Source organism: Gossypium raimondii, chromosome 11 (assembly GCF_025698545.1).
Source record: "Gossypium raimondii isolate GPD5lz chromosome 11, ASM2569854v1, whole genome shotgun sequence".
NCBI lineage: Eukaryota > Viridiplantae > Streptophyta > Magnoliopsida > Malvales > Malvaceae > Gossypium > Gossypium raimondii.
The window spans coordinates 58,106,424-58,129,660 of NC_068575.1; the positions used below are offsets into that span (position 1 = coordinate 58,106,424).

At 32.5% G+C, this 23,237-nt stretch overlaps 2 protein-coding genes and 1 non-coding gene across 3 annotated transcripts; 2 read left to right on the forward strand and 1 right to left on the reverse strand.

Moving 5' to 3' along the window:
* Nucleotides 1-7,864: 7,864 nt before the first annotated feature.
* On the forward strand, nt 7,865-11,923 carry LOC105802390 (phytyl ester synthase 2, chloroplastic). Its single transcript, XM_012634000.2, has 14 exons — nt 7,865-8,295; nt 8,376-8,427; nt 8,527-8,582; nt 8,692-8,850; nt 8,942-9,046; nt 9,150-9,256; nt 9,450-9,571; nt 9,707-9,815; nt 9,911-10,041; nt 10,333-10,708; nt 10,889-11,002; nt 11,163-11,248; nt 11,419-11,528; nt 11,668-11,923. Exons 1-14 carry the CDS (start codon nt 7,896-7,898, stop codon nt 11,865-11,867), a joined length of 2,127 nt encoding a protein of 708 aa, XP_012489454.1. The 5' UTR covers nt 7,865-7,895; the 3' UTR covers nt 11,868-11,923.
* A 6,516-nt stretch (nt 11,924-18,439) lies between these two features.
* LOC105802397 (glutathione S-transferase U17) lies at nt 18,440-20,779 on the reverse strand. Its single transcript, XM_012634006.2, has 2 exons — nt 20,410-20,779; nt 18,440-19,577 (listed from the first exon to the last, which is right to left on the reverse strand). The coding sequence occupies exons 1-2, from the start codon at nt 20,722-20,724 to the stop codon at nt 19,191-19,193; spliced, it is 702 nt and encodes a 233-aa protein (XP_012489460.1). The 5' UTR covers nt 20,725-20,779; the 3' UTR covers nt 18,440-19,190.
* Nucleotides 20,780-23,147: 2,368 nt separating this feature from the next.
* TRNAQ-UUG (transfer RNA glutamine (anticodon UUG)) lies at nt 23,148-23,219 on the forward strand. The gene has a single exon. It is a non-coding gene; the product is annotated as a tRNA-Gln (tRNA).
* The last annotated feature ends 18 nt before the right edge of the window (nt 23,220-23,237 follow it).

The following is a 23,237-nucleotide window of genomic DNA, read 5'->3' on the forward strand; positions in this document are numbered from 1 at the left end:
AAAATTTCATTCACTATTTGAGTCAAAGCTTTAAATATTAAAAATACAAAAATAAATTTAATTAAATTAGAGGATATTAATTAAAAGTGAAAGTTGCGCATAAAACAATTACTAATACTACACTTTTGATATTTATATTAAATGTATTTTTTAGCTTAAAAGATGATTTAATTCATAACACTAATTCGATTAACATGGATATTGTTGTTAATATAGGAGGACGTGGGTTTGAGTATACTGAAGCACATTATCTTTCTATTTATGGGTTGATGAGAGACTATGTAATGAGATTGTTAAAGAAAATTCCTATCACCAATGTATGTATATATTTTTTGAGTAATCTCATTATAGATTATCCCAAACAATAAATAAGAATATAATGTGCTTTAAAGTACTTGAACTCACATATTCTTACAATGATAACAGTGGCGAATCCAGGAACTGGCAGGATCCGATCCCCTTTAAAGATATAAATTATTAAAATAAAAAATATATTTCTACTATCATAAGAATATATAATTTAATTTCGATCCGTACAAAATTTTCTGATTTCGGCCGCCATTAATAATAATAATTATACAAAATCATGTTAACACTCGTAAGGCGAATAATTTAATACGGTAAAACACAAGTACACGACATGGACAACCTTTTCCTTTTCTGAAAATTATTTTAAAACATTTTTCCTGCCAACTATTCAAAACTCGTGGAAGGGCCTGCCGTCGTCTTGTTAATAATATTATTTTTTGGTAGAGCTGTCGGCTTATTATTTATAGTGAAATAAACTATGCCGCCTAGGTAGGCTGATGCCGTCATTTGCGTAAAATCTTGATTTATATTTAATATTCATAAAACAAAAAAGACAACGTTTTTTTTTTAATCTATCCAAAAACGCAAAATAGTGAGAAATTCGGTTCAGTTTCATGGTGGCCATTGCAGCTTCTACGTACCTCGCAGCCGGTGTATCGACGCTTTCTCAGCGGCGCACTACCACCTCATACGGAGGAATAAGGAAATGTTGTCGGATTTTAGCTGTTTCGGCTGAGCGGGTAGGAAGAGGAACCGATTTTGGAGAGAATGAAAAGCTTGAGAAGAAGAAGATGAATCAGAAAATGGTGAAGGAAGAAAGTGAGGTAAAACCAAATATTTACGCAAATCCAGAGGAGTTACTGGAGTTTGAGGAGGATAAAAAGTGGTTAAAGGATTACTTTAAAGAGTGTAAAGAGATGATCATAGCGGACGGCGGCCCGCCTCGCTGGTTCTCACCTTTGGAGTGCTGTTCTTCTACCTCTCCAGATTGTCCTTTGCTTCTGTTTTGCCTGGTTCGATTTTGTTCTTCGTTCTCAATAGGACTAGAATCGTTTGATATATATAGTTTGCTATATTGAATGAGAATAAGTTAAACTATATTATATATTATTTTATTTTAAATCAATTGAGTTTTACTTTTTAATTTTTATGACAAGCTGATGAGAGTGGACTTGTGTTTGGTTATTTATTGTAATTATTATTTCACCAAACGTAAATTACATGAATAATTATGTTAAAGTATGTAGAAAAAGTAAATCCTGTGGGCACGATGGTTACGATGTTTTGAGTTCGTGTTATATTAGTTGTGTCGAAACTATTTTTTTGAAAAACAAAAATTTTAGGTTGTCGATTTTAAAAAATGAAAATTAGGAGTCGCCACCAATCTTTTATTGAGGTGTGATTGGATCACCTAAAAAAAGGGCTTTGGTCTACGAGTTTTAAAAAAACGGATCCGGGAGTCAGTTACGTACGAGGAAGGATTAGCATCCTCGTAACGCCCAAAATTGGTACCTAGTTAATTAATTAGTGTCTTAATGTCGAAAATTTAAAAAATATAATCCTTAGCAAAAACTTAAAAACGTTACTTATTAAGACCATTATCATTTCGGAGAAAGAAAATGTCACACCCAATGCGTTAGGGCACAACATTCTAATTTCCTCAAAAATGAATTAGTCTAAAACTCGTGTGATAAAAATTTAAAAGAATATTCATTTGTTTAAGATTTAAGAAATCGCGGCCTAATACGTTAGGGCACAATTCCTCAAAATCCCAAACTTGAAATATTTCCTTTATTATTATTTTTTTCAAAAAATCTTTGTCTCGAGAAATCAATACGTTACATCCAATACGTTAGGATACAACATATTTAACTCCCAACAACAAGCTTTTTATTTTATATATTTTTTATTAATGAGCAACCCTCGATCGTTGGATTTAACGAAGAAAATTGAAACCCAATACGTTAGGGCTCAATTTCCTTGAAAATCCTAAATACGAGTGTTATCTCAATTTTGAAAATTTTAAAATCGAAAAAAAATGATGTGATGCTACATTAAATATAAAATGTAATAATAAATACAACAATAGTATAGAAATAAACGAAATTAATGTACATAAACAACGACATGTAAAATATCAAATGAATATAAATGAAAACATAAATCAATAAGCAAATCAAGGAAATAAACAAAAAATATAAAGAGAAAAAGGTACAAAATATATATACATTTGAAACTGTGAAGAATAAAAGACATAAAGATAATTTACTCATAAAATTTTAGGTTATAAAACTTTTATATATATATATATATAAAATACATAATGCATTTATGAAAACAAGGAAAATATAAATATATACATATAAAATATATTCATGCATTTACAAAAAATGAAATATATAAGTATAATATAAAAACGTGAAAAATATTTATAATAAGCTTTGAATGGAGTATAAATATATGTGTATATATTACAAAAATGTATAAACATATAAAAATCATAGAATATGGGCAAACGTATAAATATTATGAAATATAAATGTGTATATATATATATGTATAAAAAAACTATGAAAATAAAATAATAATAAAGTATGTATATAATATGTATATATATTAAAACATTTAAAATATATATGTATATATATTAACATGCATATGCGCACATATATGTAGGTATAATAATATATAATATAATAATAAAAATAATAATAGAAAAATTAATAAAATAGACTAAAAACCTAAAATGAAAGATTAAGGATTAAATTAAAAATCAACAGAATTAAAAAAAAATGAACAGCCCAATTAAAAGGCGCGAATAACTTATAGGGCTCGAATGGGAAAATATCTCCATCCTTTGAAACGCGTCACTTTATTAGGGCTAAATAAAATAAATAAATAAAATTCACAGTGGTATCACCTTCTCCCTTTTTTTAAAATCGTAAATAAGTAAAAAATAATCGAAAAAGAAAAAAAAAAGAAAACAGTAAGCCACCTTTAAATAACTGTCAATCGTTCTCACTTTTTTATTGATTCTTTTTTTTTCAATGAAGGGAGAGACATCTATTTATAGCTGAGCCTCCCCAAATCCAACGGTACAGATCAATTACATCAACGGCGAAGATTAAAGGGTATCTATAAATTAAATCTCTAAGATTACAAAATCATATCTAAGATTGCATATCATATCTAAGATTGCATATCATATCTAAGATTACATATCCTCGAAGATTATGTTTCCATATGTGAGTCCGGGCTAAAATTGAGTATTACAAGTTGTATTGTTGTTAGAGTTTTACTCTCTTATTGTAATTTACCAAAAATAATAGTAAAATTACATGATGATACATAGTTGGCACGTTTTGTTTTACCATTTTTTAATTTTACTATGAAGATATATTTTTAAAAAACATTATTATTTTTATGAATATTAAATGCATCGTCCTCAACTCACTTGCTCCATTTTAATTTAATTTTACTACTTTTAATATTTAAATTTTTAAAGCTAAATAAATATATTTAAACATAATTTTTAGAAAAAATTAAACATAAAATATATAATAAAATTTATATATACAAAAATAAAATAATAATTTCATGTAATAAAACGAGACGGAACAAATAATTACCATAAAAAATTCATGCCATTTCGCCCCAACATCTATTTTTTTTTAAAAGAATGTACTTTATTCAAATCGAAGAGATTTGAAATCCATCGGATAGTTCGAATTTTATCTTCCCAAATTACAACATGTGTGAAATGTCAATTATGACATTAATCTCGAAATAATATAAAAAAGGATATGTTCTTTTATCACTTTTTTTGGTTTCTTATATAGTAAAAGTTGAGAATAACTTACATTAGGATGATTCTAAAATTAAGATTTTTACACACTAATAAAATTTTGCCAAATCATCAAATTTTAAATATATTAAATTATTATCATACACTCATCCATAGAGAAATTATTTTATGGACCTTTCCCACCACATTATTATCATACACTCATCCATAGAGAAATTATTATCATACACTCATCCATAGAGAAATTATTATCATACACTCATCCATTTCCAATTATTTAATTATATTTCAACAATATTTTCCATGTCATTGATACATAGTTTTGGTAAATTTTTTACCCTAAACTCTAATTCTTGAATCTCGAATAGAGGTGATTATGGGCCGGCTGGGCCCAGACAAAATTTTAGGCCTATTTTCTAGGCTCGGGCCTGATCCAGCCCGAAATATGGGCCTAAAAATTTGTCCAAGCCCGGCCCGAAAGAAAATTGTTAAGCTTGAGCCCAGCCCGGCCTGGCCCATATTAAATATATATTTGATTAAAAATAAAAAATATATATTTAATATATAATTCGGGCCAAGCCGGGTGGGCCAAAAAAGTTTTACCAGAGGCCCGACCCGTTTTCTAAACGGGCCTCACTTTTTTGCCCAAACCCATATTTCGGGCCTATATTTTTACCCGAACCCTCCCATTTTTCGGGCGGGCCGCTGGGCCGGGCCGGGTAGCTCAACCCATGATCACCTCTAATCTCGAGCCATGAACTCAAAACTTAAAACCACAAACCCTAAACCTGAACCTCAAACTTGTACTCTTGAACTCTTGAATATTGAACCCCAAACTTGTAACCCATAATCCCGAACCCTTGAACTTTAAATCTCAAACCCAAACCCTAAACCTCGAGATTTGAGATTCAAGGTTTAAGGTTTAGGGTTTGAGTTCAAGGTTTAGGGTTCTAGGTAAAATAATTACAAAAATTATGTGTCAATGACGTGAAAAAAATTGCACAAAAATTATATTTTTAAAAATTGGTTGCACAAAAATAAAAAACATTAACTTATGGAAAAAGAAAAGAGACTGATTAAGTTTTATAAAAGAAGAAAATATGTTTGTTTACAATTTAAAAATTAATTATTTTAAGTAATTTAATTAAAGTTAAATTAAGTTGAAAAAATATTAAAGGTAGATGGGTGTATAATAATACTTTATTATTTTTAAAATTGAATGACCTGCCACTGTTTTGTTGATACTAATAATTATTTTTATTGTTTTTTATAGCTTACAAAGTAAAATTAAAACTCTCAAAAGAATGTTCCACGCCTCATTTCAATCTTCTTAATTTACTGTTTTATTCATTATTCAAAGGTTAGCATAAGTTAACGAATTTTCAGTTTTCACATTTCAGGAATTGATGGCACCGGGCTTGGACTTATAATGCATCATCATAAGCTTGGAAAGTACGTAAAAAACCACAGCTAAATTTTAATCTGGCTGTTAACTAATTAACAAAGTTATCTAACATCCAAGTACTACACTTGGAATGAAGGATGCTCAACATTTGGTGCTTGCATATTCCTGTACAGGATAGAACTCAATTTAATGGTACATGTTTTTCTCTCTTTTTCAGTATCAGTCGCTTAATTAATGGTTATATATAGTATGACATTGTGTTTCTGGTTTAGAGCTAGTGAAGCTTGAGGAAAGAACAATTAGGTCAGAGAACTACAGGACGCCAAACAAGCCAATATATCTTGTTGCGGAGTCTCTTGGAGCATGCCTTGCCATTTCTGTCGCAGCTCGGAATCCAGACATGGATCTTGTACTTGTTTTGTCTAACCCAGGTCTAGAGTTACAGTCTTACACCTTTTCTATTTTACACAAAACTCTTGGGTTGATCAATGTGGAATGCTTTAAATGAATTGAGTTAGATGCTCTGCTTTATCCATGGAGAATCTGATCAATGCGTCTTTTTTTCTTTGTTTTCTTTCTAACCCACAGCAACATCTTTTAATAAGTCACAGTTGCCTGATCCGTTCCCACTTAATCTCCCTTACATGCTGAGTTTAGCAACAGGTTATTTTGCCACCATGTTTCTGGGATGCATGCATAGTGTCCTTTTACTATAAGACCTGAGTGAAATAATATGCTTTTATTAACAATTGCACTAGACATGTTTTATGTTTAGGTAATCTTTGAGGATGGGAATGGATAACATTGTAAAAAGAGGTCTTCTGCCCCAAACTATTGGAGAGCTGTCACAAGAAATCGCTACAATGTCAATGTACCTCCCAGTAAGATCCATAGCTAAAAGTCTAAAGCATGTGCCATTACTGTTTCTCATGCCACAGGCAATGCAGTACATGATTTTCTTTTTAAGTTGTCCATCCATTTCTCTGCAGAGCACACTGCACATAATTTTGAGCTAAATATAAACAAAATAACTACATGTTAAGCTACGAAATACAAAAAGAGAATTGATCTTTTGTTGACAGGTTCTGGCTGATATTTGACCCAGAGAAACGCTTCGATGGCAGCTAAACTTGCTGAGATCTGGTTCTGCATGTGCCAACTCATGCCTTCATGCAGTTAAAGTTCAGATGCTGATACAGGTCCTTAAACTATGGCACATGAAAACTCATAGATATACTTCGCTTCTTTGTCTTTTTAAAGCACTTACAAAACTCTTCAAAGTTTTATCATTTACAGATGTGTCTTTAAAAATTCAAACCTGAAATCCAAAACATAACATATAAAAAAAATGCATAAGTTGTTTATTTAAATTAAAAAAAAAACCAAATTATTTTTTGAGTTATACTCTCACCATGTAATCAAAATTCACATAAAAACATTTCACCACCAAAGTCTTATTCCTAAAGAAAATTAGTTATGGGTTATGCTCTCACCACACCAATAACTAACTAAATCCAATCGCGAGAATACCTAACCTAATTAACTCAAATGTTCAGTGTTCGAAGACCATGCAACTTAAGCCTCTACAGAACTTGGGCTTCAAGCAAGACGCATCAGCTTTTATCTAAGATAGCTAAGCAGACAACAGAAGAATATACTATCTACAATATCAGTACCGTTTTTGACACTTATTATTTTAATATATGAGTTAGTATTAAATTAATTTCAATGTATATAGTTAATCTATAATTTATTTTTAACAAAAAAAATTGTTTATTTTGAAGAGAATTTATTTTTTACAACAGTTATCATTAATCCTTTTAATTTCAATTTCAATTTTAAATTTATATTAATTAGTCTTTATTTTATATTAGTGTATAATACAATATAATTTTCAGTAAAGCTAATACCACAAACCAAATCAAATCACATCGCATAACTAAAAACAAAAAGGTTTTTTATACGTATTAACTGATTTAATTCATGAATCCATACCACTAATACAGTAGGGATAACATCGCCGGAAAGTTCAATAGAAGACAAACACGGTACAAAACAAGCTTTTCCTTTTCTGAGGAATATTTTAAAAGATCGTTCGTTCAAAACTATTGGTAGAGATTTGAGCAATAACAATGCTTGCCGTCTGCTAATTAAATATCTAGCAAATAAGCAATGCCGCCTAGGCTGGTGTCGTCATTTCATTTGTTTAAAATCTTAGTTAGTTAGTTAATTAATTAATTGATATAATTATCAGTTTTTCTTTTTGGCGCCATTCAAAATTCATATAATAAAAAGGACACAACGGTTTTTTAAATTCATCCAAAAACTCAACTACCATTGTTAGTAACAAATAGAGAGAGAATTTGGCTCCGTTTAATGGCGGCCATTTCAGCTTCTACATACCCCGCCGCCGGCGTATCGCCATTCTCTCAGCGGAGAGCCACCTCCTCATACCGAGGAATACGGAATCTCAGTCGGATTTTAGCTGTTTCAACAGAGCGGGGTGGGAGAGGAACCGGTTTTGGAGAGAATGGAAAGCACGAGAAGCAGAAACTGAATCAGAAAGTGGTGAAGGAAGAAAGTGAGGTGAAACCTAATATTTACGCAAATCCGGAGAAGATACCGGAGTTTGAGGAAGATAAAAAGTGGTTAAGGGATTACTTTGAAGAGTGTAAAGAGATGATCAGATCGGACGGCGGTCCGCCTCGTTGGTTCTCACCTTTGGAGTGTTCTTCTTCTACCTCGCCAGATTGTCCCCTGCTTCTGTTTTTGCCTGGTTTGATTTAACTCTTCTCATTACTGTGTTTTTCATTATTCGAAGATTGGAAATAAGTTTAACTAGTTTTCAGTTTACAGGGATTGATGGCACCGGGCTTGGACTTATAATGCATCATCATAAGCTAGGAAAGTAAGTCAAAACTATGGCTAAATGTTCTCCTTGATGTTAATTGATTACCAAAGTTGCCTATCATCCAAGTAATCCACTTTAAAAAATCTTTGAATGAAGGATGTTCAATGTTTGGTGCTTGCATATTCCAGTGCAGGATAGAACTCCGTTTAATGGTGCCTTTTTTCTTTTCCTCTCTTTTTCAATATCAATCGCTTAATTAATGGCTATATATAATAAGTTTGGTAATGTATTTTTCTATATAATTGTGTGTTTCTGGTTTAGAGCTAGTGAAGATTGTGGAAAGAACAGTTAGGTCAGAGAACTATAGGTCGCCAAACAGGCCAATATATCTTGTTGGAGAGTCTATTGGAGCATGCCTTGCCATTTCTGTCGCAGCTCGGAATCCAGACATGGACCTTGTACTTGTTTTGTCTAATCCAGGTCAGAATTTACAGTCTTACATAGACACAATGACTCTTCTGCTTGATCCATGGAGAATCTGATCGATCTGCTTTTCTTTTCTAATCCACAGCAACATCTTTTAGTCAGTCACAGTTGCAACCACTAATACCTCTACTGGAGATGATGCCCGATCAGTTCCCAATTAATCTCCCTTACATATTTAGTTTAGCAACAAGTTATTTCGCCAACATGCTCTTAAACTTTCTTGGATGCATTTCCAATAGTCCTTAGTGACAGAATAGGATTTTTTTACTAACAATTGAACTGTTTATGTTTAGGTAATCCTTTGAGGGTGCTGATGGATAACGTTGTGAAAAGAGGTCCTCTGCCCCAAATTATTGGAGAGCTATCACAAGATCTTGCTACAATGTCATCATACCTCCCAGTAAGATCCATAGCTAAAAGTCTAAAGCATGAATTTTAACATCACAGGCAATGCGATACCATGATTTCCTTTTCCAGTTGTCCTTCCATTCCTCTTCCAGACCACACTGTACATAATTTTGAGCTAGATATAAATAAAAAACCTACATGTTGAGCTACAAAATTCAGAAAGAGAAATGATCTTTTGTTGACAGGTTCTGGCTGATACTGTACCCAGACAAACGCTTCTATGGAAGCTAAACTTGCTCAAATCTGGTTCTGCATGTGGCAACTCATGCCTTCATGCAGTTAAAGCTCAGTTGCTGATACTTTGCAGGTCCCAAAATTCTAGCTTATAAAAACTCATAGATATCTTTGCTTATTCTGTGGATATGGATTGCATCGAATTTGCATATTTAAATTTGTACCATAATCATAGACTGAATTCACTGTGTTTCCTTTATATAATTAGTGGAAGAGATCAGCTGTTGCCTAGTCAAGAAGAAAGTCAAAGACTTCAAAAGGCACTACCAGATTGTGAGATTCGTATGTTTGAAGAAAGTGGTCATTTTCTCTTCCTGGTATGCTTCTCAATTTGAGTAGGCGCTTGATCTGAGTAATTCCAAACTGCAAGTTACTTTCTAATACCAAATATTTGTTTTGTTGACTTGTTCAGGAAGATAATGTTGATTTGGTCACAATCATCAAGGGAGCTTCTTTCTACCGCCGCGGGAAGCACTTTGACTGTGCCTCAGATTTCATGCCACCAACACCTAGTGAATTCAAAAAGCTACATGATTCGATTAGGTAAACATCAATTAATTTTACTACAAAATTTACTGACAGGGTAGCTGACTAGCAACTGTATTAGTGTCTGAACTAATGCTTTTTGTAAATTAAAAAAATTAATTACAATGTCTGAGCCGAATTTTAGAATATAGACCAGTTAACGAGGATCTATCCTCACCACAAACAAAAACCAAAGGGGTTATGTCTCAGAATTAACCTGCCTTTTGCATCATCAGTCTTGGTTATTAATCGGAAATTAATGGATTGATTTTAATTATGATTAAGTAATTAAATTGGTATTGTTCCTAGCTGGGTTCTTACAGCAACCAGCCCTGTGATGCTCTCAACATTAGAAGATGGGAAGGTGGTCAGAGGACTTGCGGGAATTCCATCTGAGGGACCAGTCTTGTTTGTCGGCTATCACATGTTAATGGGATTTGAAGTTATTCCATTGGTAGCTCAAATTATGATGGAGAGAAATATTCTAGTTCGTGGGATCGCACATCCAGCGATGTTTGTAAGAGTGAAAGACAGAAGGCCGCCGGAGCCGGAGCTATCAGATTTTGACGTAATTAGAGTAATGGGTGCAGTGCCTGTCTCAGCAGCAAACTTTTACAAACTTATGTCCTCAAAATCTCATGCTCTGCTGTACCCTGGTGGCGTACGTGAAGCCCTTCATAGGAAGGTAACATATACAATAAATATGCTACCAACATTTACTTTTACATACATAATATTTCCTTTAATTATAAAGCATTTCAGATATCCTTTTTCTCGTCAGCATTCCATGAGCTGACCCTGACTGAATATGAGAGCATGCATCACATTTTGTAGACGTATACTCAAGCGTAGAGTGATCCTGCAGGGCGAAGAATACAAGCTATTTTGGCCAGATAAATCTGAGTTTGTTAGGATGGCAGCCAGATTTGGAGCCAAAATTATTCCTTTCGGTGTTGTTGGAGAGGATGATTTCGCTGAGGTAATTGAGGCCAAGCATGAAAGCTTAATTTTTATTCTCCTTCATTTACTTAAAACATATTTTAGCTCAGGATCTTATACATGCAATTTATTCTATTTGTATAGATGATAGATATAGAACGAGTAGTTACTTTATATGGGATGTCTCCCTAATTTTCCAGATTATTTTGGATTACAATGACCTAATGAAGATTCCATGGAGGAGGGAAGAAATAGAACGCGTTACAAGTCGGACTGCAAAACTGCGGTAAAAATTAAAATTAAGCTGAATTTTGTTTTCTGTTCCATTGATCACGTACTCCATTCACGGAATCTATTACATAAATATATAAGTTAATTTGCAAATACCCCTTTTATGATAACTATGATTTTTCATTGCCGTCTGCATGGTTTGAATATTTTAACTCCCTTAATCAGGACTGATGCAAGTGGTGAGATTGCAAACCAACAAATGCATATACCATGGGTGCTACCAAAATTTCCTGGCCGGTTTTATTATTATTTCGGGAAGCCGATTTTGACCGAAGGTAAATTAGCAGAAATTAAAATCCATATATATTATAAATAGCTAGCATTGGAATTTGGCAATATATATGTAATGCATAAAGGAAAAAAAAATAATTAGTTAGTTGTTAATCATTGAATTAACTTGAATTGTACATGTAGAGATGAAGGTGGAGCTAAGGGAGAAGAAGAAATGTGATGAAATGTATTTACATATAAAGTCAGAGGTGGAGGGTTGCATTGATTTCTTGAAAAACAAAAGAGAAAAGGATCCTTATAGAAATCTATTATCTCGGGTGTTGTACCAAGCCTCTCATCCTGGTTCTACCTCTCCCTTTCATCTTCCATCTTTTGACCTCTGATTCTGATTTTGATTTTCCTCTTTCTTTCCTTTCGCATGTGTATGATATAAACAAATTATTGCTGCATATTTTAATCCCAAAGAAGTAAAGATTATGATTCTTAAACCAAGAAAAATGATATGCTCGTAGTCTATAAATTTATAGATAATTGTGAAGGGTTCGATCTTTTTTTTTCAAAGATAATTTTAAAATCTAGAATTTTAATATTTTAGAATTTAGGGTTTTGAATTTTTTATAAAATTAACATCATTTTTTTAAATCTTAAATCTAAAATAATAAATTATATATTGTTGGGGTTACAAAAGAGGGCAACAATCCTAAAACTTAGATAGTATATATGAACTATTCTTGATAAGATACCGCTTTCCATATCAGCCTTCAGTTGTAGAACACTTTGAGGAAGATGGTCCATGAAATGTCTTCTATCTATAATTCTCAAGCTCGTCTTTGCCATCCTGTCGGCCACGAAGTTCCTTTGTCTAGGAACAAAACACATATCACAATACCAATCATGTTGTATTAATTCTCTTATTATTGTAACAGGCAATATAGGGGATGCTTCTCGCCAACCTCGTTTTCGATCATTTCTAGCTGATGTTAGAAAATCAATTTGAGCAATCACATCCTTATACCCCCTTCACCCAAACCATCTGAAATCCTAGAAAAAATCCCCAAAGCTCAATGAAGTCAATGGAGCACTTGTCATAAAAGGCGTGAAAGCCACCAAGCCAATGACCCAAGGCATCCCTAAGGACCCTCCTACACCCACAATTCCCTCATGAATAGTACAACTGCTGTTAGTATTTATCTTCACAGTTTGACCAGTTGGCTTCTCCCATCCTAAGAGAATTTCGGTTTTTGGATTCATGTCCCTTCTAACTCATGCAAGCCATAATAAATACTAGTAACTTTTGCACTAATGCAAACAAATTTCCCAATGAATTGAAACTTGTTCCTCCATTTTCATAATCGCGCCAGTAGACATAATAAGATTGGGTTTGGTTCGCTTTTTAGCAAAGTGACATCCTTATGGCAAACTTCTAAAAGTTTTCAAATGATAGATCTTGAAAATGATTACTTCATGGTTAAGTTTAATTCATTTAAAGATTACTCTAAGGTGTTATCCCTCTCAATTTCAAGATTAGGTAAAAGATTTTTTTTGGTCCCTCTCAATTTCAAGATTGAGAAAATTAGTCTCTCAAAAAATTAAAAGTGAGCAACTAAGGTCAATTTGTAACCGCCTGAATTTTCAGTGGTAACAGAAACGGTGATTTGAAGTCACTAATTCCGACTAGTAAGCTTGTAAATTTTATTATTTACTATTTACGAGTTAAATGTGATTTAGAAATATTTGTGAAATAGTGATTTGAGTTTAGAAGTAATTATTAGGTTAATTGGTTTTGAAAATAGAGTATCGAGACCACAATTTTATAAATCGAGCTGTAAATATTTTTATAAATATTTATGGAGTGTCGTTAAGGTATTATTAAAGTTTTGTCAGAAAATTTTATCGTTTCGATAGTTAATTAATTAAAAAGAACTAAATTGAAAAAGGTGCAAAACATGCTAAAGTGATTAAATAGCATAAATGGTAAATAAGGGAGGACTAAAAGGGAAATTAGACACCCAATGAATGGCTGAGACGGCATAAGCAGAAAAAAAAATCTTGGAATTAGGTGATTTAAGGGTAAAATTGTAAATTTTGTGAAATTAACTTAAATAAATTGAATTCTAAATTTTTCTAGGCTATTCTTCTTCTAATTTTCAGTCCAAAAACTCCATTGAAGGTCCTCTAAGCTGGTTTTTCATATTTTTTCATCATGTGAGTTCAATTCTTTCTCTTTTCTTGTAATTTTTGTGTTTTTAAGATTTTTACAATTAGATCCAACTATCTAATTCATTAGTTTTTAATTCTATGGGTAATTTTGAAAGTTAACATTGATGAGTGCTGGATTTTTATGATGAATTAACATGGATTTGAAGTTTTAATTTTGTTATATGATGATTTTATCAAGTAATTTCAATAGAAATTGATTTTAGGATCAAATTGTGAAAAGATTAAATCTTAGGGTTTGGTATTAAATTATATTTATTAAAGGCTGTGTAATAGCTTATAATATTTAGATAAAGTGTTAATCAAGAAAAATTAGCTCATTTGATGAGTTAATTAGTGAGTGACTAAATTGCAAAAATTGTAAAAGTTGGGGTAATTGTGTAATTTTGAAATTTGAAGGGTATAAATTGTGAAGTGGACTGAAATTGAAATATATGCTAATGAATGAAAAACTTTACATTCTAGATCAAGAGTTCATAGATCAACGAGAAAATGAAAAATTAACTGAGTAGTCTCTAAACTACTACCAATTGTACAATCCAACCCAAGTAAGTTCATATGGTTAAACTTTCATGATTATTTGTTAATTTAGGAATGATATAATGTATTTATTCATATTTTGTTGTTGAAATTAAGATTATTGTAAAAGTATGAAAATTGAATTGAATGTTTAAAATGAGTAGAACGCAGGATTGAGTACGATTGTTCCGTGGCAAAGAATGAATTGACGGATAAGACCATGGTTGGACCATGGAAATGTTTAAATGTAAGATCATAGCTGGGCTATGGCATTTTAATGAAAAGACCATAACTGGGTTATGGCACCTTGAACGTTAGACTATGGTTGGACCATGGCAGTATATATATATGTAAGACCATAGCTGGGCTATGACATTCTGATGATAAGACCATAACTGAGTTATGGCACTACAAATGTAAGACCATGGCAATGCATGTGTAAGATCATAGTTGGACTATAGCACAAAAAGAATGATGTACTTATATCCGTAAGCCGTTCTTCGATTCAGAAAGAAATGGTAAAAGACTTATGTGATTGAATTGAAAGATTTATAGATTATTATTGATATTGATCTGAAGGAAGTGTGTTTATTGATTATATTGTAATTGACAGAAAAAAAATGTATGATTTATTTACAATTTAATTTATTATATTAAGTTCAGTAAGATCAATGTTTAACCTATTGAACTTACTAAGCTTCATTAAGCTTACTCGTGTTGTTTAATATTCTTGTAGATTAACATGTAGTCGGAAGATCGGATCAACACATCAAGCTACACTATCCAGTTTAATCCGGTTGTTTTTGCAATGTAAATTTTGGTTTATATGGCATGTATAGGGTTGAATTGGCAATGATATAATTTGAAATGTGGTTGTGAATGATATATATATTGTATGTATGTTTATGTAACTAGTAGTAGATTTTGATAAACCAATGAGATGGATTAAATAGGTAAGTTTAAGCATTTGAGTATTTAGGATGTATGTCATGCTTAAAACGTGATATTTGGCTTGAGTTAATTGCTTGTTTGGGATGTATTGAGGTATTAAAATGTTGTGTATAGGGTCATATGATAATGGGTGAGAAAAGTGGCCTTAAAATGACTTATTTTCGTCTACACGGACAGAAGCACGGGCCTGTGTCTAAGTCGTGTGTGATACACGGCCTGACATATGGGTGTGTAGTCTGGTCGTATGTCCCCTGTGCCTTAAATTTCAAAATAGAATACCCAGGTTTTTATATACGGCCTAGCACACGGGCGTGTGGCTTGGCTGTGTGACCCCTGCACCTTGCACACAGCCTAGCACATGAGCGTGTGGGTGGTCATGTAACCCAAGTCAGAGAGTTACACGGGTAAGGACACGGGCTGGGACACGGCTGTGTAGCTCATATCAAATGCCCACACGGCCGGCCACACGGGCATGTGTCCCCTGCTTCTAAGAAATTTTTTGAGATTTTGGAAAGAATTCCCTAAGTACCCGGTTTAATCCCGATTTACTTCTAAGGTGAATATTGGGCCTCAAGGGTCCATCTAAGGGACAATATGAGTGTTATCTGATTGATTATTAATATGTGTAACAAATGTTGGGAAATGTCCGTATTTAATTCGTACAGTTCGGTAATGCTCCGTAACCCTATTCCGGTGACGGATAAAGGTTAGGGGTGTTACACAATTAACCACAATATTAATATTTTATGTCAATTTTACATAATTTTAATTGGTATAATAAGAAATTTAGCTTTCAATTTTTACATATTTTATCAATTTGGCCTTAATATTAAAAAATCAACAAATTTAGCTAAGGTTAGTGTCAATAGATTAAAGATGGTTATGTCGATGTTAGTACCCAAAATGAAGTCAATTTTGTCTCTAGACGCTCCATTATTGATAATATTATTATTGCCCAATAGGTGATTCATTCCATGCTTATTAGAAAGGCAAGAAAAGTTGGATTGCTATTAAAGTCGATCTCGAAAAGGTGTATGATTGTGTTCGATAGGACTTTTTGAAAGATATTCTTTATGGTGCCAGGTTGCCGAGGAACCTGATAAAAGTGATTATGAAGTGTGTATCTACTTCTTCCATGCAAATCTTATGGAACGACTGATTTTCTGATGAACTTAAACTAACTAGAGGGATTCGACAAGGAGACTCATTGTCTCCTTATCTTTTTGTGCTAGGGATGGAGAGGTTGGGGCAAAGTATTGATACTTCTGTGATGCGAGGAGCTTGGAAACCAATTAGGCTTAGTCGGGTTGGACTGCGTATCTCCCACTTATTTTTCATGGATGATTTAGTTTTTTTTTTTTTTTGTGAAGCAGATAATTTTCAAATGAAAGTAGTTATAGATATGCTTAATTATTTTTGCTCCTTTTCGGGCTACAAAGTGAATGCAAACAATACTAGAGTCTTATTCTCGGTTAATGTTTCTGATTTTAGTGCTGATTTTATATGTCGTATCATGGGACTTAGTTGAGCTTTTGATTTGGGAAGCTACTTGGAAGTTCCTCTTTTCCATCAGACAGCCAGACGGATAACCCTCGCTAAATTTGTTTTGTTAACGATTCCTAATTTTTTATGCAACCTGCTCTTATTCCTGTAGGGGTGTGCAAGAAAATTGAGACAATTGCAAGGAATTTTGTTTGGGGATCAAGAAATGGTGAGAAGAAGATTGCACTTGTCAATTGGAAAACTTGTTGCCAACAAGTTGAAAATGGAGGGCTAGGGATCAGAAATTTAAAGGTTCAAAACAAATGTTTTTTTTATTTAGGTTGGGGCTTGGTATGGTGACAAAGCTGGATGCCTATTGGGTTAGGATCTTGAGGAGTAAATATAATATTCTGGAAGCTTGTCCAACTTCGCTAGCAAGATCCAATTGTTCTTTTTCATGGAGACCCCTTGTGAACATTTCGGACTCTTTTAAAGAACACCTTGGGTGGTCTATTAGCAATGGTAAGAAAGTGAAATTTTGGAAGGATGGATGGATTTCAGACTTAGGGCCGCTTAAAGACCATTTAATTGTGACCAATATTGATTTAGATGATGTTAGGGTGGTTGATATAGTGGATGGGAACGAGATTTGGAGGTGGGATGCATTTGCTCATTTAATTGATTATTTTGCTTTGGTGCAGATTGCATCTATGCCTCTCCCATGCGAAGCTTTGGGTGAAGATAAATTTGTGTGGCAAGGTTCTAATCAACATCCCTTTTCTGTTGCCAATGCATATAATGTGCTATCACAGTCACATTTTGATCCCAAGGATAATGTTTGGAAAAAGATTTAGAAGCTACATGTCCCGCAACGGGTTAGGAGTTTCTTCTGGCTTGCAATGAAAAATCGTTTGCTCTGTAATTATGGGCGGTGGAGACGCCATCTTACATATTGTCTGCTTCTTGTCAGCTTTGTGGACCGGATCAGGAAACTGTTTTGCGTGCCTTACGAGATTGCCATGTCGCCTGGTCAGTATGGTCAAAGTTGGTCCCTACATTAAGCTCGTCCATTTTCTACTCTTTGTATTTATCCCAATGGTTGATGGATGGTATCTGTGACAGATCCGGTTCGCTCATCGAGTCCTTGCTCAAGATGGAGCTGTTCATTGTTTTGAGCATCCGATTCCAAGCTGCTGGTCCTTGCTCAAAAATGATGTCCAGGATATGTTAAGAGCTTCAGTGTAGTTTGTTTTGATTTGTTAATCACGCTTTTATTACCAGATTTAAAAAAAAAAGACACAGAGAAATTTTTTTAAGCCTATTTATGGAATAAAAAGGATAAACTACTAATGTACTAAACACAAGTTAAAATTACAAATATTTATATTATATATAAAATTTCTGAGTTCTTTGTCACTAGTTGAGTCACACTAAATCATTTAATGAAGGTACAAAAAATAAAACCCAATAAAATCATAAAATTTTAAAAATAGTGATAATTGTGTACTTTTTTAATAAAACCCATTTAAAAAAACCTAATCCATTTTTCTAACTTACTATTCATCCACTTTTAAAGCTTATTCACTTCTCTATAATAACTGTACATTTAATTTTTAACCCTTAACTGAATTACCACAATTATTTAGTAATTTCTCATCTTAAAAATATTCAATTATTTCAAATGTCATTATTTTTATATATAATGTTGATCTTTAACCCTAATCGTGAAAGTGGTATATTCTAGTAATTTAAAATTTTGCATACATTTGCTTTGTTAAAAACCTAGTTCATAAAAGCAAAGCTTCCATTAAGAAAATGAGGGGTTACAACAAGCTTAAATTGCCCCAAAAAATACATAAAAGATAATAGTGGGTCAACAAATCCCAAGGGAAACCCTAAACCCACAAAGAGGGAGAGAGCACCTAACCCAACAAGGGTTTGAAGCCATCGCTGGAATGGCTGCCTTCGACTTGGGAGACCATTCTATAATTAGACCTCAAAAACAAATACCAGTACCACAATGAACTGAGCAAAAAATAGCGAAATCAATGCCAAACCACCGACAAATGTGGCTTTAGCCACCAAACCTATAAATCTGGAGTGTTAACCCTACTACTCCATTATTTCTCGGCTGACGTAACAGAGGGTGACGGGTGGAATATGAATATATCAAACCATTGGAGTCTTGGCCGAAAATCCAAAAGAAAAAGCCTAGGGAAGAGACCAGGGAAAACTCCCACTAGTAGGGGACCAAACCCACCACCTTCCGACAGCAAAAGACCAAAGAAAACAATTGCCGAATTAGGAATGGATCGAAAAGGCCATTGAGAAAAGAAAAAGGGAGCGACCATCGGAGGGATCACTTGGGTGAGGGGATGATGGTTGATCGCACGACCGACAACAAAAGAGAGAAACGACGAGAAGGAGGAGGAGGTATGACTTGGGAGAAAATGAGTTCAAAAAATGTAACATTCAAGGCCTAGTTAAAGGCCAATAAATATGACTTTTGAATGTTATCACATTCAAAGCCAATCAATTCATAATTTGGAAGCGGGAGAAGCCACTCCTTTCATTCTACCCATAATAATCTCATCAGATTCTATAAGACTTTCTATCGTAGGCATGACATCCTTAACGACAGCATTGGAGCAAAATCTGTGAGCCCATTTAAGCAAATTAGGTGTCTTGGTTTCACTAAGCAACTTGATCCCATTCACTTTTTCTTCCACTCTTAGCAAGCATAGAAAGCACCCAAATGCGATGTCAAGGTATTCAATTTGATCCCCTCCAAAGAATGCCTTCCTTTTGCTACACTTGCCAAATGCCCCCTCCAGCAGTACTAACCCTTTCTCCACTTGCCTTATTGCTGCTTTCCTTGTATCCTCTCCTTCAGCAGTACCAATAGCTTTCAAGGAAGGAAACCACTACAACAATTAACCCCAAACAAATCGCATTAAAAACAAGTTTTTTCTTTAATACATTAGCAGCTAAAATTTTTAAATTTAAACCCCTTTGTATAAGTGAATCTTTGATTAATATTATTTAGGCTTAAAAATAATTTTGGCCACTAATGTTTGCATGTTTTGTCAAAATAACCCTAATTATATTTTTGAGCTTTTTTTAGCCATCAACCTTTATTCTTTTTCAATCTGCTTTTCTAACTGGTTTAATGAAAATACCATTAAAAAGATAACGGGATGATATGAAATTTCATATGTGGAATATTTTTAGCTTTTCTTAGCCATCAACCTTTATTCTTTTTTCAATTTGTTTTTCTAACAGATTTAATAAAATTCTATTAAAAAGTTAATGTGGAATTTCAAATGTGAAATATTTTTAATGAGATGTAATTTAGTACTTAGAAAACTCAATAAAATAATTACATGTGAAAAATAATACAATAAATTAAAAAATAACTCTTAATTTGTACTGGGTGAAGTGTTTTTTTTTCAAATTAAGATAACTGTAAGAGAATTATAGTTTAAGCATCTAATTTAACAAAAAAAAAGAGAGTTAAATACCTAACTAAAAGGAAGTAGTATACTTATTCAATTAAACCTAGTATCTAATATATATTTGTGTTGATTTGATGAAAGCCATTAAAAATTACCGAAAATTATTCTTGAGATTACACTGCTTGTGATTACAGAAAGTAGGTATGGTAAACATGCCTCTAAAGGTATGTTATCATGGACCCTAAAACTCATCTAACTGTTGTGAATGAGTTTGCATGGATAAATCATAAATGTGTAATACCTGGTCTTTAAGATAGCCAGCCCAGAACCGAGCAGTGACACGTTGAAGAGGATCAGAAGGAACAATGGAGGGAGCATAAGGCCAAATCTCGTCGATGTATTCGACAATATTGAGAGACTCACAGATGGACTTATCACCATGAACCATGACTGGGTTTGACTTTGATTCGTGAAGGACCTGGCTTTGGCCATCCCATGGCCTCGCCTCAACCAACTCATAGTTGACAGACTTGATGTTAAGGGCGATCCTTGCCCTCATCGTAAATGGGCACTGCCATCTGCCCATTACTTTCACCTTCCCATCACTCTTTGCCATGCTTTTTTTCTTCTTTTAAGAGTTACCACTGTCTTTCACTTTACAAGTGTGTTTAAATATAAATTGAAGTGCAGGAGATGGAAACTGCTCTATTATATTAAAATGATAAAATTTTAATTATTTTAAAATATTTAAAAATAATTAAAATCAAATTTAAGAAAATAACTTAAACATATCAGCGATAATAATATTTTAATTAAGATGGGGAATTTGGAATTTAAATTGACGTCACTATAATCACCGACAAAGTACTGGGTACTGTCCTGGCTGATATTTAAATTGACGTCACTATAATCACTGACAAAGTACTGGGTACTGTCCTGGCTGATATTTAAATTGTTTGGTAAAAATATAAATGTTAAGTTCAGAAGCAGAAGAAGTGTATAATTAATAATTACATTGATTTCGAGGACAGATTTTATGCACAACAGAAAAGAGAAATTCTATGTATCTATTTATACGAATTAAATCATTATTATCATTAATTTATAAAAAATATTTTATTTTATTTTAAATTTTTTAATGAAGTGAACATCTAAATAATGTAAATTAGATTATAATACACTCAAGATTTAAGTGAAAAGTTTTGTATAACAAATGTATTAATAAAAATTATATTAAAAACAAATGAATATTTGATTGAATTGATAAATTTCACCATGTGTTAATTCAGATTTATTTTTAAATTTTATATAAAATATATAAAAAGGCAAAACAACTTTGAAATAATATCTATTGTTTTGTAAAAAGAGAGTGGATTTTAATCATTTTTAATTTGATTAACTCGTGACATCAACTCAAGTAAACACATTGTATATAGTATATATACATGTATGGTCAATTATCAAATATAAATTTTGTTAGCTTTAATTTTCAAATATTTTGATTTAATAAAATAAATTCTAAAATTATTTAATTAAATTTACAAAATTATTTTCCAAGTATTACAAATTCAATAATAATAATAATGTTAGTAAACAACTTAGAAACAATTTTAAGAGGATTCTGGAGTATTCAAAATTTTTTGTGAATTGTCTAACCCTTTTAAAGCAACTTTCCAGTCAAGTATTGATATTTCTTGAACAAAATCTAACAAAGTTTTTAAAAGAGGTGTAGTATAGAGTTTTGAACTTTTTTAGTTGATTTGGGCACAAATTAAGGATTGAGTAGTCAAATATTTTAATTGTAGTGTTTGGTGAATTGATGTTTGCAAGAGCTTATTGAGATAAAACCTTCAAAACAAAAACGCTCGGATGAACAACTTTTTTCAACAACTGATTGAGAAATGAGATATGTGAAATGACATATCTCACCATGCATGCTCAAAAATTACTCTCTTTGCCACATGCTCTCAAATCTAATAAAGTTGCCAAGATATTAATAGTCTTCAAAAAAACTCCACTGTGAAGCTACAAACAACATTACCGCCAAATTTTTTTAATCGGGCTCATTCATCCTTGAATATTTATATACTCTTCATTTATTTTCAATTTACTTGTATAAAATGATTTTTTATGCAATTTTATATTAATTGAAATATGCTACTTGACAAATTTATTCAGAGTGTGACTTAATTCTCACTAATTTACATACTAAGAACAGAACATAATTATCATTAAGAATATAGTTTACAATTATATTGATACACTATTAATATTCATCAATTTCTACAAGGTTAATATTTGCAAATAAGAAACTTAAGAAATTTGTTTATTTAAATTTCATAATGGATGTTTTAATTCATAGGAATAGTGTTTTAGTTCAATAATTTCACCCAATAAAAACTAAAGTAATATTAACAAATAAATACTTAACAATAAAATGTGTCGTGCACTTATTTGTCATTTTACACATATCACCTTTCAGCTATCAATTGAGTTTTACCAAACTCTTTTAAATAAACAGTTAATAGAATCACTTGGTCAAACTAGCTACTGCAATCAGCAACCAGTTATCAACCAATTGCCAAATAGGACCATTGAAACTTATGTTCCAAGTCTCAATACCTAACAACCAAGTCCTAAGAGCTGAGACTAATTTAGACCATAAGTAGTCACATGCTTTTTGTGTACAACAAGGTCTCGATACTTACTCCTCATGATATCGAGGCTTGCCTGTGAAGTCTTGATACCTTAATTCTTTTAATAGATATTTTTCAATTAAATTTTGATACTTATCTCAAATATCGAAACTTCACCCTGCAATCTGCATTTAATACATAAAATCAATACTTCACTAAAGATGATATGAAGAAGGCTTGAGAAAAATAATTGTGAAATTGAATGAGTTTACCAAAACAATAATTATGCATTAAATTTGGATATAATTGGAAATGAAAGAGGAATCAACGTTCTTCAACGAAAATGTTATAATGCCATTACTTATAAATTTTATATATAATTAAAGTACATGATGCCCAAAGGGGTTCCATGGTGTAGTGGTTAGCACTCTGGACTTTGAATCCAGCGACCTGGGTTCGACTCCCGGTGGGACCTTTTTACCTTATTTATGCC

What these genes read in the sequence shown, in the direction of transcription:
- LOC105802390 (XM_012634000.2), top strand. Translation starts at nt 7,896, where the DNA reads ATGGCGGCCATTTCAGCTTCTACATACCCCGCCGCCGGCGTATCGCCA. An exon ending in CAGTTGCTGATACTTTGCAG is followed by an intron (nt 9,572 to 9,706) that starts GTCCCAAAATTC and finishes TTATATAATTAG; the next exon opens with TGGAAGAGATCAGCTGTTGC. An exon ending in AAGCTACATGATTCGATTAG is followed by an intron (nt 10,042 to 10,332) that starts GTAAACATCAAT and finishes TATTGTTCCTAG; the next exon opens with CTGGGTTCTTACAGCAACCA.
- LOC105802397 (XM_012634006.2), bottom strand. Translation starts at nt 20,724, where the DNA reads ATGGCAAAGAGTGATGGGAAGGTGAAAGTAATGGGCAGATGGCAGTGC. An exon ending in CTGGCTATCTTAAAGACCAG is followed by an intron (nt 19,578 to 20,409) that starts GTATTACACATT and finishes TAATTGTTGTAG; the next exon opens with TGGTTTCCTTCCTTGAAAGC.